The sequence below is a fragment of the Corvus moneduloides genome, chromosome 4, assembly GCF_009650955.1.
Source record: "Corvus moneduloides isolate bCorMon1 chromosome 4, bCorMon1.pri, whole genome shotgun sequence".
Classification (NCBI taxonomy): domain Eukaryota; kingdom Metazoa; phylum Chordata; class Aves; order Passeriformes; family Corvidae; genus Corvus; species Corvus moneduloides.
The window spans coordinates 37,307,614-37,325,941 of NC_045479.1; the positions used below are offsets into that span (position 1 = coordinate 37,307,614).

At 41.4% G+C, this 18,328-nt stretch overlaps 3 protein-coding genes across 3 annotated transcripts; 1 reads left to right on the plus strand and 2 right to left on the minus strand.

Moving 5' to 3' along the window:
- On the minus strand, positions 1–9,447 carry LOC116443502 (glioma pathogenesis-related protein 1-like). Its single transcript, XM_032107672.1, has 7 exons — positions 9,242–9,447; positions 6,271–8,267; positions 3,885–4,130; positions 3,337–3,449; positions 2,559–2,641; positions 787–813; positions 1–699 (listed from the first exon to the last, which is right to left on the minus strand). The coding sequence occupies exons 2-7, from the start codon at positions 6,448–6,450 to the stop codon at positions 473–475; spliced, it is 876 nt and encodes a 291-aa protein (XP_031963563.1). The 5' UTR covers positions 6,451–8,267; positions 9,242–9,447; the 3' UTR covers positions 1–472.
- Positions 9,352–10,245, minus strand: LOC116443114 (extensin-like). The gene has a single exon (XM_032107006.1). The coding sequence runs from the start codon at positions 10,243–10,245 to the stop codon at positions 9,352–9,354; it is 894 nt and encodes a 297-aa protein (XP_031962897.1).
- Positions 10,199–18,262, plus strand: CCDC107 (coiled-coil domain containing 107). The gene is made up of 6 exons (XM_032106242.1): positions 10,199–10,403; positions 13,188–13,393; positions 14,560–14,626; positions 15,714–15,804; positions 16,923–17,032; positions 17,577–18,262. The coding sequence occupies exons 1-6, from the start codon at positions 10,244–10,246 to the stop codon at positions 17,864–17,866; spliced, it is 924 nt and encodes a 307-aa protein (XP_031962133.1). The 5' UTR covers positions 10,199–10,243; the 3' UTR covers positions 17,867–18,262.
- Positions 18,263–18,328: the final 66 nt, after the last annotated feature.

The following is an 18,328-nucleotide window of genomic DNA, read 5'->3' on the forward strand; positions in this document are numbered from 1 at the left end:
TTAAATGTAACCAAGGATAAGCTTTACTCCTGTTCATAAAAAGTAATATATACAGTTAAATCTCCATTATCTGGGGAAAACTGTGTCCAGGATAACTGAAGGTTAATGAAGATGAATTACTGCTTCTTTTGGGTACAGTGTGCCACCTCGGACATGTCTTCATGATGCCCCAGGTTTCCAGGAGGATTGTTAGCACATGGAGTAATATCTATTTTCAGTGGTCCCTCTAGCAACCTAGCCCTAGAGCTAAGAGGCTCATGCAGACATAAGAGCATGTTGCAGCTACTGCCAATAAATTATACTACCTCTATGCACAGCCACTTGTATTTTGCATTGAGTGAAGAAGCAACCTTTCCTATGCTGGATAAAAATTGCAGGGATAATGAGAAATGACCAAGTGTTTTTTTAAATGTGTGCCAATTATGTGAGAGTAATACAGCAGTAGGATCACAATCAGTGTCTTAACTGACCATTACTCATAAAAAAATCTGTGTGGAAATTGCTGTTGTACTAAAAGTACAGCACTAGAACTCAGTACGAGAAACAGTGGCCTTAAAATTAAAACACTAAGGCAGTATTGGTCACAAGAGGGACGTGGATGCTCAGCAGGTGGGACGTATGATGGCACGGCAGGCCGGGGGGGCCGGGGCCGCGGTGGCTGGGGCTGTGTATCCCAGTCTGGATACCAGTTGGCATAACCTAAAAGTCAGTAAAGAAACAGGTGATAAGATCTATCAGTCTTAGCCATACTTACAGGAAAGCCATTAAAAACAATTTGATACTTACTTATCAGCTTCTCACGTTCTGTATTTGCTGCAAAGAGATCGGAAGAGGAAAGAAATGTGAGTACCATTCAGTGGTGGTTCTTAATGTGAAGAGGTAAGCCTTTGCTGGTGCCTGGCTGCTTGCACTGATGATGCCAGCTAATGCCTAAAACATCCTGCAAGGGGGAAGCAGGACAGCAAGAGCAGGCTCCCAACTGCTGTGGAGTTCATGTATTTCATTGAATTGAAAGAAAAGCAGAAAAAAAATGGCTGTATCAGGAAGAATTTGTGTCATGGGGGATGAGGGAATAAAAAGTAACAACAAAACATGGAATTTAATTTAAATTGTTACACATACCAAATCTAAGTAGTTACAGACAGACAAATATAATTACTAATTTATCATGGAAGTACACCTTTACTAAAAGTTTTGACACATTTGCAGGACTGCCTATGTGCATCCTATTGAAGTTCCTCATTTGCCCTATAAGAGAAAATGGTAAAAGCCAGTGGTAGGATCTAGCACTTACCTTTTAAATACTCTGTTCCTCCTGTCCCTCCCCCTAGTCTTTGAGATATTTCTAGTTTTCCTGTGATGCATCAGTCTGAGACTTTAAGATGAGTCAGCCAGGATATTACAGAAGGAAATAAGAGTACCAAATGCTCAATCATTTCTACAGCTGAGGCTGTCTAGAGCCTGGCTAGTAAAGACCATCCCCATTAAACCTCTGTATAAAATTCATATTTGATTGAACACGTTGCTGCATGTCCTTTAATCTCTGTTTATTTAAAACGTTGCCCAGTTTGGGACTAGGTGAGTAGACAAAAAGGTCCAACCCCTGCAAACTGCTGTTTGGAGCAGACTCAGAGTGATGGGGTACAGGCTGTGTGTTTCCCTGCTGTGCCCACACCCTGACACCGAGGGAGACGGACCCAGCACAGACTCACTCCGGCTCATTAGTGGGAAGGTGGGAGCAGGGAGCAGGCTGAGCCCCTTCGCCATCACCCACTTCTCTCCCAGGCTCAGGCAGCATGTTTGCAGGGAACACCTCCACCCCAGAGAGGATTTCACTCCAACCAGCTCCTTTCACTGTTGCATCTTTGCGGGGTTTGGGAGTGGGCTGTGCCAGCTCAGCCCCACACCAGCTCTCAGCACTGGCCAGACATCCCACAGCTGCCACAGGCCTGCTCCAAAGGGGTTACCAGTCCTTTATTAATTGCTCCTCCAGATTTGATTTAAATCCCCTCATCCCCTGAGCCTTTTGAGCTCTGTTATAACTGTTCATTTAATTATGTTCATGAGCACTCTGATAACACTGAGCGTAGTAGGGAAGAGATTTACAAGCAAGCTGGTTTTCAGAAAATTGTGGAAGTTAGAAATAACTGTGCTTTTTGGTACAGAAATATGGTTGTGTGGAAAATGTAAGACATGCTAAACAAGCAAGAAAGCAAAAGATAAATTTCCTATTTCTGCTGGGAGAGAAGAATTAGACTGAATATTTGCTGGGACTAAAATTTTGGATTTAACTTCCTGACCAGATAAAAGAGAGAAAGTAGTCTAACTGATACTTCCCTGCATCAGAAACTCTGGCTTCTACTTCTGAGAGCCTTCAGCAGCAAAGTATTTCAATTATTTCCTTCTTACACTATTCCTCCCAGAGTTTGGTACTGTTGCTGTGTAGTGTGCTACAGACCCACTATGCACTTAGTGCAAATTGACTCATCGTATTTCTATTGCTAATTATGCCACTTTTATTTCTATGCAGTTTTCTTAGTTGATCACTTTGGTCTTACCACAGAGCTTGTCTACACACTTCTCATTACTGCATCTACTGCATGGCTGTCCTTCTTTATATGGTTTTCTTAGGTAATTCCCCCTGCAAAACATGAACAGTGTTTTGTTAGCTGTCATTGAAAAGCTATCAAGGGGAGGGAATCCCCAAAAAACTGGTCATTGAAATTGTTTGAAATTCCTTTTAGATCAGATTAAAGCTCTCACTGGCATGGGGAACAGTTGACTCTCACCACTGGAAATTAATGAGACTTCACAGGCAATACTGTATTATTGTAAGCATATAAAAATCTGCGTCTAGTCCCTCATTACCTACCTGGATTATAAAAAACAAACCTGTAAAAAATAAGTCGAAATACTACAAGGTACCAGATAAACTAGAGGACTGTCTTCCTTTTATTTCTTAAATTACAATGTCTTGCTTGAAATTCGGGTAGGGACATAGAAAGATGTAATCTTTTTGAAGCGGGAAGATTACACCCTTTCCACTTTTCCTGCACAGATTGAAGTCAAAACAGATTTTCTTCTACCATCTGCATTATATGGTCTCAGCTATGATCTGCTGTCCTGTTTTTTTAGAATGGGATTTTCTCCAGTCCCAGCTACGTCCAGTAGGTTCTGTTCCCAATGGCCAGGGGAAGTTTCCCTTGGACAAGTGACACGAGGATGTAGCTTATTCTGAAATTTGTTACAACTGCACCTGTCATTTTGGCATCTGATACCGGATCAGTTGGGATAGTTAAAAAATAAAAAAACCTCCAAGTGCCATAATTAACTTACGCTGGCCCATAGTTACAAACAAAGTGTGCTGCTTTGAACAGTCCTGGAAAATTTTCAACTGTACTGCAGAAGTGAACTGCGCAGCCAACTTTGAAACTCTCTGCCCAAACGACCTGCAAGACAAAGGGAAGTACGTGATGCACTGTTCAAATACTGCCAAAGCAACAGCATTAAGGGAGGACGGAGAAGGAAAGTATCTCAGGGAAATTTAAATCAGCTGACACAGGAGCAACTTAAACAACCTGCAGGGCAGCTGGGATAAATGATGGCTTGATAGCCATTTTTGCACTTATTATCTGGCGCCCCTGTAAATGTGAAATTGCCAGGGGATAATCCCTCTCCACCATTACTGGAAGTAGAACTTGACATCACTGGGGCTTGTAATATTTGCTTCCAATCTCATGCAACAATAAGCTGGGGGGTGCAAAGCTCTGCTGTAATTCCTGTTCCAAAGCAATGTGTTCCAAGCCTGTACTCAGATTTTCAGTGAAATTAGATTATATATATGTATATATAGGACTATAAAGAACTGGGCATGTAAGACTCACCTGAGTGTAGTGACCACACTTGTCAGTACATGTATTGGTGCTGAAATCATAGCTGCTGACTTCATTAAACCAGGCCCTGAGTGCTGCATCCACAGAGAATATGTGGGCTGTGCCAGTCCAGATGTTTTCTCCAACAAGTGCAAAGGTGGGGTGCATTTTCCCTGGTGTTTCAAGGTAGGTATTGTGGTTAAACGTGCACTTCTCTGCCCACGCTTTGGCAGTCTTAGCTAAAGCAGCGTCCCAGGACTGTAAAAAAGGATGAAAACATACTATAACCGGCACTGCTGACTTAGCTGAATTCAAGCATTTTTAAACAGAAACTTGTTAAAGAGTTCTTTTCCCCTTTTCTGCTTCTCATCCCTGCATTCAGTTTCTTTCTCTCACTTGACAGTTCTACTCCCATAGCAAATTTTTGTCTTCTTTCTCCCTTACCTATTGCAGGACATGCAGGATCTATCCATTGTCCTGTTGTATCTGACTTGTTAATATATTTAGAGCTGGAGTGCAGTCTTTAATCTGCCACACTGAGGGGGGTAACTGTGAAACTCCCAGCTATAGAGGGGCTTGGAGAACTTTGTGCCTAGGAGATGTTGGCTGTCCCGGGATTTGCACTTTGCAATTATTATCAGACCTGACAGGAATTCTGTTCTGCTGGCCAGGACAAAGGGGAGAGTTATAGCTGCTCCCTTCCTCAGCTCCTTCTGCCTCTTTTCTCTCTCAGCAGATGGACTAAGCAAATAAAAGACTCATCTCTGCTGGGCTGAGAAGGAAACACTCCTATCCAAAGAGGCAGAAGTCATAATTTGGCAAACCAGTCTGGCAGACTTGCAGATTTTGCACTGAGAGGAAAAGTTCAGTACAGGGAAATGCAAGTTAAGAGATGTGAGAAAAAATTGAGTTTGTGTTCATAACAACAGCTTTGGAGATGGCTATTACCACTTGAAAGTAATAGACCAAATAGCAAATAAAGTATTAAAAACTCTTTGCAAAGGAATGGAGAATAAAATCACATATATAATCATACTTCTGCAGAAGTGCTGTTAAATGCTGTGTGCAGCACAGCACCCCACCTCAAGAAAGGTACACTAGAACTAGAAAGGCCAGAGAGAACCTGGAGTAGGATGATAATCTTCATGTTTGGAGGGCTTTCATATAACAAGAGAGTGCTCTGCAGCTTCAGTCAGAGACATCTGGACGTCTTGTGTGAAGTAGGTAAATAAGCAGCCATAACTTGCTTCTTCCAATACAAAGACCAGACACTGTTAAATGAAGCTAGGCATTAACAGGCCCAAATCAAACACAAGGAAATAGCTTCACACAACCTGTGGTTAGGCTGTGCAGCTCTTTGCCATACGATGCTAGAACTGATAAAAACTTAAATAACATCAAGGCTGAAAAAAAATCCAAAAAATCCATTAAGAGCTTGTAAGTACCACGCAACACCTTTGATTCAAGAGGCTTAAATATATTTGTCCTGCTGTTATTCCAGAATTGCTGGGTCTTTGGTGTGAGCAGGTAAGTTTGCTCTTGTACACTAGCTTTTTAAATTAAACATTGTTTTTAAAATGGCAAGAAATTGAAGTCACTGGTACTCTGAATCTTACCCATTTACTGTGAGCTTCCATTTGTAGAAATGATTCCTACTCTGCATGTGGTTATGCATTTAACTTCCTTTCCATCTGTGCAGTACTGCTGGAGGGCTCAGAGAAGTGACATGCACTGACTGGGGTTACCTCCCTCAGCTAGCTGTACACATTTTTCCTTATGTATTCCACTGAACAACGTGTGACCTACCCATAGCCTGTTCTGATATCCACTGTATTTGTCGGAAGCTCTGCTTTTCAGCCTAGGTATTACTATCCCTGCTCTTCAAACCCTGCTGCAGCAAATGAAGATCAGGTATCTAAATGGATGTCCTGAAAACTCCCTTTATTCAACACACGTTCTAGATTAGAAGAAACAACGGGAGATGACAGATTTTCAACAAATCCTGTTGTGCAGATTGCCTGCTCAGGAACTTTTTAAAAACCAAACAGCTTCCTTGTATGAAACCTGACCTGGTATAAAACAGATTACTATCGCTCTTAGAAAGAGGTAGATGACGCACTGAGAACTGAACACTACTTTTTACAATACAGCCCTTTGCTCTGACTGAAGTTGAGAGTAGCTAAATCTTGTGCTAAAAAAGAAATTTGCTTCAAATTATTAAAACTGAACAATACTGTGAAAATTGATGTCTTTTCTATTTCTTAAAAAGAACCAACATATGTTACAGAAATCATTAACTGAAATGGAAAGAATAGCACAATGCAAATGAAGAATAAGATGGGCTAAATCAGCAGCCCAATCTATAATAATTTCAAACAGATCACAAACACCACCTTACCATACGAAACATGTTGCTGGCTGGTGGATTCACTTTGGATCGAAATGTGTTGTGAGCTCTCACACAATCTTCAATGAACTTTGCATCTTCTATGTCAGGCAAGGGATATTGCAGATCAGCATGAAAGCAAGTGAAGAAATCCAGTAAGAACAATGCAGCAAAGTAAAATGTGATTTTCATAACTCTCCAGTGGTTTTTTTTTAAGTTTTACAAAGAGAAATCTCTTAGGTGGAGATGATACCAGCAAGCAGTTTTTCAGAGGTTGGCCTCTGGGTGTGGAAGCACTTGAAAGTGTCAAACTAACAGGAAGTGAAGTGCAATTGCTTAATAAGGTACAACTCTATCTGACATCATAGCTGGCAGTCAAAGGGTGAAGCATGAAACAGGCATCTGCCATGCACATCAGCAAGAAGCAACACTCCAAGTATACTTCTGTCTTTCCTTTGAGTGTTCTCCACCTTGGTTGGCTGCCAAGCCATTCTGTGATTGTAGGTCTTATCTGAAGAGATGCTGCAAACAGCTTTCTTAAAACCTGCACCAATAATAAAAACTGTAGTTTTGACAAAACAGAAATCTGCTGCTCAGCTGATTTTCCAATAGTATTGCTTAGTCATATCAGCTTCGTTATAATTATGTTGCAGGACGTTGCTTCAATTTCAGAATTACTCAAGGAACAAACAGAATTAGGAAATCTGTGCTTCAGCAGGAGTCAAAAAAAAGGTTTTTGAACAGCACCTGGCTGCAGAACAGACATTCTGGCCTGGTTTGCTGTGTAACAAAAATAAAATTTGGAAATCCCAAGCTTGAGTATGTGTTGATTCTCTCCTCCTTAGTTATTTGCTATTACCTGCTAGCCTGAAATCACTGGAGGAGCTTCCTGTGCTCCTGGAGAGTAGCTACAAGATTAGCACTCCTGGTGTAACATTCCAAGCCTGATCACTTCTTGGGGCAGTAGGATGGTATGTGTTGGCATTTGTATTGTCTCCCCAGCTGTTCTACAAGCTGGTTGAATTTTTTTTTTTTCAAACCTAAACCAAATTGTACATATATGCAAGAGCATAAGAAGAACCATATGTTTTAAGAGCTAAGGTCTTGTATCCCAGTTTTAGGTAGGTTTACAGGGAAAATTTGTTGCAAATAGATTGTAAAAGATGTTAATGGGTCTTATTCCCTGCTCAGTTTTGCCAGTTACACTTAATGTAAAACCATGATTATATTACAACTACATGCAGTTTGCACAAAAAATATCACACTGAAACTGAACCTTTAATTTAACAGTACAGTGATCTTGCACTTATATATGCATGCAGCTGAAATTCTGTGTTTGGAAAACGAGCTGAGATTTTATGCAGTAGGAAATTTTGATGGGTCCAGGATAGTCCAGGTTGTAAAATGCTTTCTTGCATTTCTGGCTCCATCTAGTGACTCTATCTATATTTAAAGCAGAAGTCCAGCCTGCCCTCGAGCATCTATGATGTTTTCCCAGGAAGAGAGTTTTAGACTTTTGCCAGCATTAAGCAGTTGATCTCGACAATTAAGTTTTGGGATTTGGATATCACATTATATTTGTCTGGACAATACAAGCATTGCCTATCCTTGTGCAGATCTCAAGTGAAATTTAGCACCATGAGCTGGGAGCTGGGTACATGCATGAGGCTTTACAGCCTCATGATTTTGAAAAATTCCCCATGTTTACATCCCACTTTCTCTCTTCTGGTAGTCACTAACCAGGACATTTTACCAAAGATAACTCTGACTTGAATGTAACAACCACAAACCTTAGCACAGTTCTGCACTATGAAAATTAAGAATCTGACCTCATCATACCAATTTAATGGCATCAGCAACATCAAAAACTTTATGACTTCCAACCCAAATATTCTTTCCAACAGATGTGAAATTAGGATGGCACAGATGTTTCTTACTTAAGTATATGTTAAGTTTAAAAATGCATTCGTCTATGCCCTTGCAGTCTGTGCCAAAGCTGCATCCCAAGTCTGCAAAACATGAAAGGTGAAATAGTTATGCAATGTTAAGTTACAACAAAATCTTAAACAATCTGATAAAACCAGTAAACAAAAAAGCAGAGAGATATCAAATGCTGGAGTTTCATAAAGAAATATTTTCCCTTATTTAGGCAAGTGCCTGAGTTTTATTTTAATTGACTTTTCTTATTGCAGCAGAGAAATACAAACTAATTTCATTAGACAAGTTTTTCCTCCCTTCACTGTTGAAAATTAACTTTGTAAGAGCAATTGCTAGCAACTGAAAAGATGTTTGAAATGCAGTTTTGTCTTCAGGTAAGGAATCGCTGGCATATTAATTAAACATGAAGCTTTTTGGGTTTTTGTTACTGAACAGGTCTTTAAGGATTTCGATTTGATACATAAAAAATAATTCAAATTAAAAATGTACAGATAGTGTAGGTTCAACAGTACAAATATTTTAAGTATTTTTAAGAGAGGTTCTGGAATAAAATATTTACTCCTCCTATGGTAAGGCTTTAAATATACATCAGGGCATTTTACAAAGACAGCTTCAGGAGGTAAACATGCCAATTCCTGGCCAGTAACTCATTCTACTACCTTTTACTTCTTTGCAGCTGATTCCTGAACATAAACAATCTTCTGTATTTGTCTTCCAGTCATGACTGTTTTTCAGCAAGTTTACCTTTAAAGTACCTAATTTTATATCTTAAAAGAAGGTGATGTGGTTTATTGCCTAGGGTAACTGGTGCTCATATGTTTCAGTTCACGCTCAGTTTCTGTGTGGACTTTACAGTTAACTCCACTGGCTGCTGATACTCTTTCCTCCCTTAGGCCTTTGGTTTTTCCCTAGCTGTACTTTCAGTCATAACTTTTCCTGGTTTTCCTATTCCTGAGTATTTAAAACTGTGTGTGATGTCTTTTGCAAACTTCATCACTTCCAAAATGACCCCTCCCCTTATCTGCCAATCCAGCTTAAAACCCACCCAAGCAAAGGACATTCTTTGCCGAATACATGCGTGTTCCCAAGCATGTTCAGGATGCTCATCCTTTAGCTGCCCATTGCTAACATGTTCCTCTTGAGGCACAAAGCGGACTAAACATCAAACATCCGCTTTTTCTGCATCTTCTTCACTTTTGCATAACACTTTCCAGCAAAAATTTTCATTTGCGACCGGAAACGCCCTTCAACCCTAAGAGTGCAGCTCATAAGTTGTTTCAGACGGAGAGCCCGGCCGCCCCGGGGCGGTGCCCGGCGGTGCCCGCGGGCCGTGGGGCCGGGCCGTGGGCGGGGCCGTGGGGCCGGGCCGTGGGCGGGGCCGTGGGCGGGGCCGTGGGGCCGGGCCGTGGGGCCGGGCCGTGGGCGGGGCCGTGGGGCCGGGCCGTGGGGCCGGGCCGTGGGGCCGGGCCGTGGGCGGGGCCGTGGGGCCGGGCCGTGGGGCCGGGCCGTGGGCGGGGCCGTGGGGCCGGGCCGTGGGGCCGGGCCGTGGGGCCGGGCCGTGGGCGGGGCCGTGGGGCCGGGCCGTGGGGCCGGGCCGTGGGCGGGGCCGTGGGGCCGGGCCGTGGGGCCGGGCCGTGGGGCGGGGCCGTGGGCGGGGCCGTGGGGCCGGGCCTTGGGCGGGGCCGTGGGGCCGGGCCGTGGGCGGGGCCGTGGGCGGGGCCGTGGGGCCGGGCCGTGGGCGGGGCCGTGGGGCCGGGCCGTGGGCGGGGCCGTGGGGCCGGGCCGTGGGGCCGGGCCGTGGGGCCGGGCCGTGGGGCCGGGCCGTGGGGCCGGGCCGTGGGCGGGGCCGTGGGGCCGGGCCGTGGGGCCGGGCCGTGGGGCCGGGCCGTGGGGCCGGGCCGTGGGCCGGGCCGTGGGCGGGGCCGTGGGGCCGGGCCGTGGGCGGGGCCGTGGGGCCGGGCCGTGCCGCGGGGCGCCGCCGGGGGCCGCTGTGGCGGCTGTGCGGGGCGCGGCCCGGCCGCGGGAAGGCGGCGGAGAGGCGGCGGCCATGGCGCTGTCGGCCGTGCAGCAGGTGCTGCTCTCGGCCGTGTTGGTGCTCTGCGTCTTCGTCGTCATGCCCAGGATGTTCGGGGGAGGCGGCGGCGGGCGGGCCGGCCGGTCTCCGCGGGGCGGCCCCGGCTATTACGATCCCCGTCAGCACGGCAGAGGTAGGAGCCGGGGCGGTGCCGCGGCCGGGGTTCCGTGCGGGAGCCGCCGCGGGCTCGGGCGGGCTGGAAGGGAACCCCGGGACCGAGAGGGATGTGCCCTCGTCCGGCGGGAGGCGCCGGTGTACACGGGCTGTGGACGGGGAGGCCTGGTCAGACCGCTTGGAGCTGGCCTGTACGCGCCTTAAACACCCCCACCTCCGGCGGTGTGCTGCTGTTCTGGTTCGCCAGTGCTTTGGGTTTTGTCTGTTGTCTTACCAAAACTACTCCTAAGTGCAAGAAACGCCCGGTAATTGGAAGTGTGGGGCGGTGTGACGAGCAGTGCCCGCAGGGGCACAGTCGAACGGATGAGGAACTGGGAGGTGTCACAGGGGAAAACTCAAGTGCAATAAGGAAGCCAAGTGTTGCTGTTAGTAAATGTATTCACAGAGTGGTACAAAATCTGTCCGGCAGTGTATTAAAAATGAGTCCAAGATGCTTGTTTAGAAAATGTATCAATGAATGGGCTACAGAGTTTACTACTTGTGGGAGCTAAAACGGTAGAAATATATGTTAAGTCATATCAGTGCATGTCACGATTTAGCTGAAGGTCCAAAGGTTCACCTTTGTTTTTGACAATCACAAAAAGCCTGCTTTTGTGATGTAGCTCTGTGATTCATTGATGATGCCTTCCAAGGCGTTTCAAGCCGACAGATAGCTAGCTAGTTGCTATAGTCCTGCAAATGTGTCTGTGCTTTTCCCTGCCGGCAGAAGAATCGAGGCTTGAGCTGCTACCATGTTCTTCCCAGCTGATATCAAACTTACTGTGCTTCATAAGCTCTTGCCTGGCCTGTTTTCTCTTGATTAGCTGTATATTCCCTATAGATCAAATTATTTTAAAACCAAATCCTTAAAAAATAGAAACACTTCACATGCCTGTGATTCTACCGAAGTACTGGCCCAGCACTGAGTAAAATAAATTTCAGACAGATCTCCTCACCTCTCTGGGTGGTTCTTTTTTCCTGGTTGGCTAGTAATTCACTTTGCTGTTTCTTCTGTGGGATAAACTTGCTGCAGGACACTGGACTCCAGTAGGATTCAACGTTCCTTCTCTCCACCCAGAAGGTGTTTCCCTTGCCACATTCTTATTTGTATGATCTTTAGAAATCTTTTTATCTGTGATACTATTTTAGTAAAACTTCTCATTTACATTAAAAACAAATAGAACTTAAAGTAGGTAAAAAAGGTGAGTGTAAATGTAAAACTAGGAATCAGTACGAAACATTCTGAAAGGTGGAAAAATATGTATAATATAAAATGTGATTTCCAGATTAGTTAGTGCAGTTTTAGCAAGTCTAAACCTACTTGTCCTGAAAGGAGAATGCCTGCCAGAGTTTGCACTGAGTGATGAAGGTAGCTCGAGTTCCGATTGTATCAGCTAGGGCGCTTAGTTATTGCTTAATCGTCCAATTGTGTTTTGAGTTCCAATGAACAAACATAGGGATAAAAGCTGAGTGTTGCAAACTGATCAATTACACGTGGAAGAACTTGCAGTCATACCTGGCATGACTTCACTTTAGATCTGATAGTAAAGGCTGCTACACCCAAGGTCATCCCTGCAGATCCGAAAAGCTTTTTTGGCTAACTCATTTTAGGCAATACTAAAACGCTGTTCAAGATCTCTTATCACACAGTACCAGTTTAGATTAGCAGAATTAAATCCATTTTTTTCTCTTGCAGTTGGCAGAAGCTGTAGCCAAATAGTTGTTTCACTGGGAGGTGTAACTTTAATTTTTTCTCTATTGATGGTGGCTGTACTTTGCACACTTGAGTTATGTTACCATGAGTTCCTGAAATGCCCATATTACAATATTAATTGACAAGAAGTGATTTCCATAATGGTCTTTTGTTTGGGAGTTTTTATAGAATGTGAACCTTGTCATACCCATACTCAGTTCTGATACATTAAGTTCAAAATTGTAAGTCTAGGCAGTTGATTGAGACATGATTGTAAAACTTCACAGTCCCCCAATCCCCTGCCATCTCTGCAAGCATCTGCATTCTTTAGCTGATGATACCATGAACCCACAAACCCTTGATTTAATTACCAAATAACCTGTTTCCTAAGTTGAACAATGACACTGGCTGTTTTCTCATCTGCTCCCTGTTCTGGCAGGCAAATTACATGCAAAAGTACTTCTGACTTCCAAGGTTGCATCTCTTGGCTATTGTGTAATCTTCTCCTGATAAATATTTGATTTGTAGAGGTACAGTACTTCTAAGCCTGTGGGAATATCCATGTAAAACTGAAATGACTGTCAAAATAATGTAAGCAGCAGCACAGCATGTACATTTCAACAAAACTTTTTTTTCCTGGGACCAGACAACTCAATTTGTAATTAATTCAGTTCCTTTGGTGTAAAGGAAAAAATACTAATTATTGTTTCCAGCGTTATCCATAGTTTCTCTGGGTATGCTTTAATTTCAAGATTTAAATTGTTTCTTGTTATGTCTGTCTTTCTGTGATTTGCTGAGGGTTTGCCAATGTTGCTGTGAAGGAAGAAGCTTAAAATTTGTATATTAAAGAAACCAAGCTTCGTTGGAGAGTTTTTGCTGCCTAGATTTAATATGCTGCCTGTTAATATAAGAAAAATTCAAAATTTTTTTATTGGATGCAAGGCTGCCCACACTGTCTTAGAAGAGTGATGAACAAAGATGATTACACAAGAAGAAAACAATTTAATTCCAGTTGTGGACTCCTGATTTCATTTCTTACCTTGTTGTCTTTCCCTCAATTTAATTTTTAAGGTAGTCCTCAGACAGTTTATCAAGTTCACCGGCATCCAGGAAATTCTGACAGTAATACTTACCAGAGTATTCAGCAGATGAGAAATGCAATGGAAAAAGAGATAAAAAGCGAGAGAACGAGAGGAAATGGTAGAGAGTTAGCATTCACCCTCATGCCATTGTATGCTCTTGGAGTGGGAATGTTTGCAGCATACAAACTTCTTAAGGTAAGCCATAGGAAAGGCATTAAATTATTGTAGTTAGGAGGAAATGTAACTGCTTGGCTTGTTTGTTTTTCCAGTTCTGAGTCCATGTATATGGTTGTCCAAAAGCCATTTCTTGCTCTGTTTGAGTGTGAAGTTCAAAGTTAAAATTTTAGCGTATCTAGTTCTTCCTTATGAAGGCTTCTGGCTTACGTATTTTTAGACATTTGAAGAAGTGAGAATCTCACCCTGTAGCCTCAAATGAGAATCTGAGAACCTAAACAGTGCTGCTACCTGAGTCTGTAACCTAAGTCTCATCAGTTTCACTCCCTTTTCATTCTTCAGAATGAGATTGAGTGTGGGAAGGAGGCGGACAATTCCTGCAGAGCAGTGCTCTTAGATTAGCAGTTAGATGGAATTGCGAGTAGACTGGATCTTTTATTTGGACTTCTCATTTGATCATGCAGGTGCAACATACAGGTTTATTCACATAATGGATACCTTTTCTACCATTTGTAAATTAAAAAGGGAGAACACATGATCACTTGTTTTTTAAAAGGAATCAGTCTTGAAATGTATTATTTATAGTAAGAGATACTACAGGACTTGCAAAGCTGAGAGTGTACCTGGAATACTGTTGCTTGCCCTCAGGGAAAATAAAAATGAACAGGAATAAGACTGGAGACAACATCCTCATTTCTGGAGACAGTTCATGTTAATCTTGTGTATGAGAAAAATATCACAGTTTAGCAAAATGAGTATAGAGACTGCCCAGTTTAGTATAAGATTTAAAAATAATGAAAACCATATTTTGGGTGTTACAATTCGTTACACTTGGGCTTGTGGGATTGAAATGTAAATACTTTTATAATAGTATCTTTATTACTTTAAGAAATAAATTCTATATAGTAATTAATGATAGGAGACTGGATCCAGTAACCTAGAAGGTTTCTTCTGCTCCCTTTTGAAATAGCAACTGCTTTCTTTTACAGCTTTTGCCAATCATGTTGTGTTTGCTTAAAATCAGAAGTGTTAGCTTAAGACAGGAAGAAGGCATCACAGAAGAAAAGTTTCATTAATGTAGCACATCTTCATGGTTGCTGTTTACTTTCACTGAAGTTCTAAAGACAGTGTTGGTTTTAGTACACAAATGATGATGAAGTTGTTTAACTCAATTGTATCTTTTAAAGATGAAGTCACATGAAGAAAGTAACTCCAAAAAGGAAAAAAGTACAGAAGACAAGGCAAAGGAGACAGGTAAGATACCCATTCGGAATGCATATGTTCAACAAAAATGCTTGTTTCCTACTGGAACAAAACATGTTTTCATTGATGCAATCTAGCTAAATGAAGACAATCTTTTAAGTTACTGAGAGCAGTTAGGAATCTGCAAAAACCCACTTTGTTATTCTGTATGTTTGAAATGTTTGTTTGAGGTTTGTTTAAATTCTCCAGATGTAATGCTCTTTAAAACAGCTATAGTAATGCAGTATGATTCTCTTAATCACTTTATCACTTAAGATCTGTTCAGTTTTCTTCAGTTTAAATGGGATATAATCAAACAGGTATATTTAAATAATATAATGATCTGGTTTAGAATTGATAGTGGAACAGTATGGCTGAACAATTATAGAGACCATTTATGATTTTTAGGCCAAATGGGAAACCTGTCAAAAACGTTCAAAGTTGATGCTGTTTTCATACCTTTCCTTCCCTTGTCTAGACACATTTTTAGTGAATTGAACATCTTTTGGTGTCTCTGTACACCAGGTCTGGAATCAGGCTCAGCAGTGATTTGGTACACTCCCTACTCATCATCCTTGTGTGTTGCATTCTTCTTTCTTCAAAGTTTAATTGTATTTTAGGAGGAGTGACTCCTCTTGATTGTAGTGCATTAAGTGTTAAATATATTTGTAAGGTGTGAATAGGCAAACACATGAAAGCATATTAAGTATAAATACAGTACTTACATCTCAGGAAGTCTTGCAGCTGCATTGTTTTTGACACTGGGAAGGTGAGCTCCACATTCTTCTCAGTTTCTATAGAGGTGTCTTCTGTTTGGGCACTATTGGAGATAGGTTACTGGGCGGCAAGGACTTCTGTTTACACATAATAAGGCTTCTGTTCTTACCCCCACCATTCCCTTTTCATATTGTAGAATTTTATAGATGAAAGAAGCTTTCTGGTTTTGAATCTGTCCAACCAAAAATATAAATTAATATCCTAATGATATTGTAAAGACATTACTTACAATGTTCTTTCTCTTTTGCTCTGCCTCTCCCCCCACCCCCCCACCTCCCTCTTTTTTTGTTGTATTGCTTTTGTTTGTGTTTGTTTCTGTTAGAGCATCAGCTTTTAGAACTGGAGCAACATCTAGCACAGACAGAGAAAATGTTAAATTCTTTATTGACTCAGTTGGATCCACTTTCAAACTGGTGAGTGTTTCTAAAAAAATCTCAGTGTTGTTTCCTGTAAATTGAAATTTGCCAAAATGTTAACAAAGAGTTCTTAAAATGATCCTTATATATACGTCAGGAACAGTTTTGGGAGCCTTCTTTGATTACTTATTGTTTCCGTACCCTTTTGCAGGTAATACCAGTTCTGCCATTTGTGAACTTTTTCACAGACACCTCCCATCTCTTGTTCACCAAACATAAATGCAGAAGACATATGATCATGTTACTGTGGCTTAACAAGATGAATTTTAATAATGACCAAGGAGACTAATAGTGAAAATATACTTAAACTCAGTAGCATTTGAAAGCCCTTGTGGGAATTAGATTTTGGTAGCAGAGTGAGTTTCTTCCTTTAGATGTAATTATAAGGAAAAAATAGTTATCAAGGTATAGCTGCTTATTTTTGTGTTTTGAAATGAATCTGTAAAGTGTGTGTATTTCAGTGAAATATAACTTCTCTATTTTAATGTGACAAGGGAATCAGTAATACAAAAACTCCTTGTAGTTTTGGAGAAGTTCTGTTCTTAAGAAGCCAGAGCCTTATATATCTACTAGAAATAAAAATATCCCTGCAGTTAATTTTGTAGACTGACATCCTCATGAAACAGGATGCTTTTAGATTAAAACATGCAGAATCAGGAGATTGTTTGTTCAGTGTACTTCTGAACTTAGCATATGCTGAAACTATTCAGCAGCAAATTCACCAGCCAGTTTGCGTAACAAATTTCTAGTAGTGATGGGGAGGAAAGTAAAAAAAAACCTTGAGTGAGAAAAGCCTTTAAACTCTAAAGTGCTGTATTAGACATTGTTGTACTACTACTAACAGTACTGTGGATAATTGTTACTTGTGGTACTCAGTATTGACCTTGGCCATTGGGGCTCCAGTGTTGGAGTTCAGTGACATTCAATAGTTGTATGATGTGATGGGCTCCCCACTTCTCAAGAGACAGTTCTCAAAGGAAAGCTTGACCTAAACATTTCACAAACTTAACTATGGTATTTATATACAGAAAGAAATACTGCAATAAGTGTATTATTATCAAGCACTCCCTTCCAAGATAATCTTTCACCTGTTAACATTTGTCTTCTTTTTCTAGTGTCAATGCTTTAGCTTGTGAGCAGAAAGATGAAATAATGACACAGCTCCAATCAATTAGACGACTGATGAAAGAAAGTGGATTGGATAAATCAGAAAACAAGACGAAAGGTACTTTAATTTTCAGACAGATAGATAATTAAGTAGTTCATATTTTAAAAGAATAAATGGATCTTACTATAATAATGTTCAGCTTCTGCACCTTAGGTAATTTGTGTGGAATTAGTTTTATTTTGGAGGAATACCATTCTTCCTGTTTGAGATGTATCCGATTTCAAATTTTTGATACATCATGCTGTATTTAAGAATAGGTGCTAAAGACATTGAACTGGCATGGACCACACAGTCACATTCTGCTTTGATAAAACAGGCTTTTGGAATGTCCGTTCCTAAGCAGTCTTAACTTTAGGCTAAGGATTTACAAATGGGAATCTCTGAGGCTGTGAGTAATGCTTGCATACAACACTGAACAGCAAACTGTATATTGGTTTCAACTGGAGACTTCCAAGAGAAATTTGGGGGATTTTTGCATTATTTGAGTCTTAATAGAAGAGGGAAAAAAGCCAAATTAAAAAATATTCTACTTCTAAACTGACCTGAAATTTAGAGCCTTTCCAGTAAACTTTAATTTTGATTATTTTTTGTGAATTTTAAGATCTCGGACACATTTGTAATGAGAAACTTGAAGATCTCATTCAGTCATTTGCTGAACATTCTCAAGAGAAAGAAATGGACAACAGAGAAGATGAATGTTATGAAGATTTGCTTGAGGATATTGATAATGATTACAAAATAGGAGAGCATGAATTACACGATGAATGTGAAATACATCAGTTGGAGCCAGATGTTGTAGAAGACGACGAAATGATAAGCACAGATGCCATTGAATCAGAAGAGATGGCACTGAGGAGACGCAACAGATATGAATGGAATCTGCATATGTAAAACTTTCAAAAGCTTATGAATTCTTTTTATAATGTCGTATGCACTTTAAACTGTTTGAAATGAAGTTACGTGCACTGCTATATGCTTTAAAAAGAGGGGTGAAATACTGCCTTTGCTCGTATCTGTGACAATTCTGTAACTGACTTCAGTGGCAGCAGAATTTTACTCAGGATGTTTACATATTTTTTCTATTTATTTTTTCCCTATAAAATTATTTCTGTACTCTGTATATAATGCACTGTAATTATATCTGATGCTTCACTAAAATATTAGAGAATCTTCTAATTGAGACTATAAAGAATAGATATTTCATAAATGTTTTGTAACTAGTAAGCATTATGCCACTTGAACTGTGACTTCCTTGAGTTCATTAAAAAGCACGCACTGATGAATTCAGCTCTTTGTGGAAAAATTTTCTCTTTGGGAGTGTGAAAATCAGTATGGGTTAAGTCTTTGAGATCC

Excerpts from the sequence above, each read along its gene's own strand:
- LOC116443502 (XM_032107672.1), bottom strand. The coding sequence starts at position 6,450 with ATGAAAATCACATTTTACTTTGCTGCATTGTTCTTACTGGATTTCTTC. Across the intron at positions 3,450-3,884 it reads AGTGTGGTCACTACACTCAG|GTCGTTTGGGCAGAGAGTTT; the intron begins GTGAGTCTTACA and ends TTTGTCTTGCAG. Across the intron at positions 700-786 it reads AGAACGTGAGAAGCTGATAA|GTTATGCCAACTGGTATCCA; the intron begins GTAAGTATCAAA and ends ACTGACTTTTAG.
- CCDC107 (XM_032106242.1), top strand. The coding sequence starts at position 10,244 with ATGGCGCTGTCGGCCGTGCAGCAGGTGCTGCTCTCGGCCGTGTTGGTG. Across the intron at positions 13,394-14,559 it reads CAGCATACAAACTTCTTAAG|ATGAAGTCACATGAAGAAAG; the intron begins GTAAGCCATAGG and ends TATCTTTTAAAG. Across the intron at positions 14,627-15,713 it reads AGACAAGGCAAAGGAGACAG|AGCATCAGCTTTTAGAACTG; the intron begins GTAAGATACCCA and ends TGTTTCTGTTAG.
- LOC116443114 (XM_032107006.1), bottom strand. The coding sequence starts at position 10,245 with ATGGCCGCCGCCTCTCCGCCGCCTTCCCGCGGCCGGGCCGCGCCCCGC.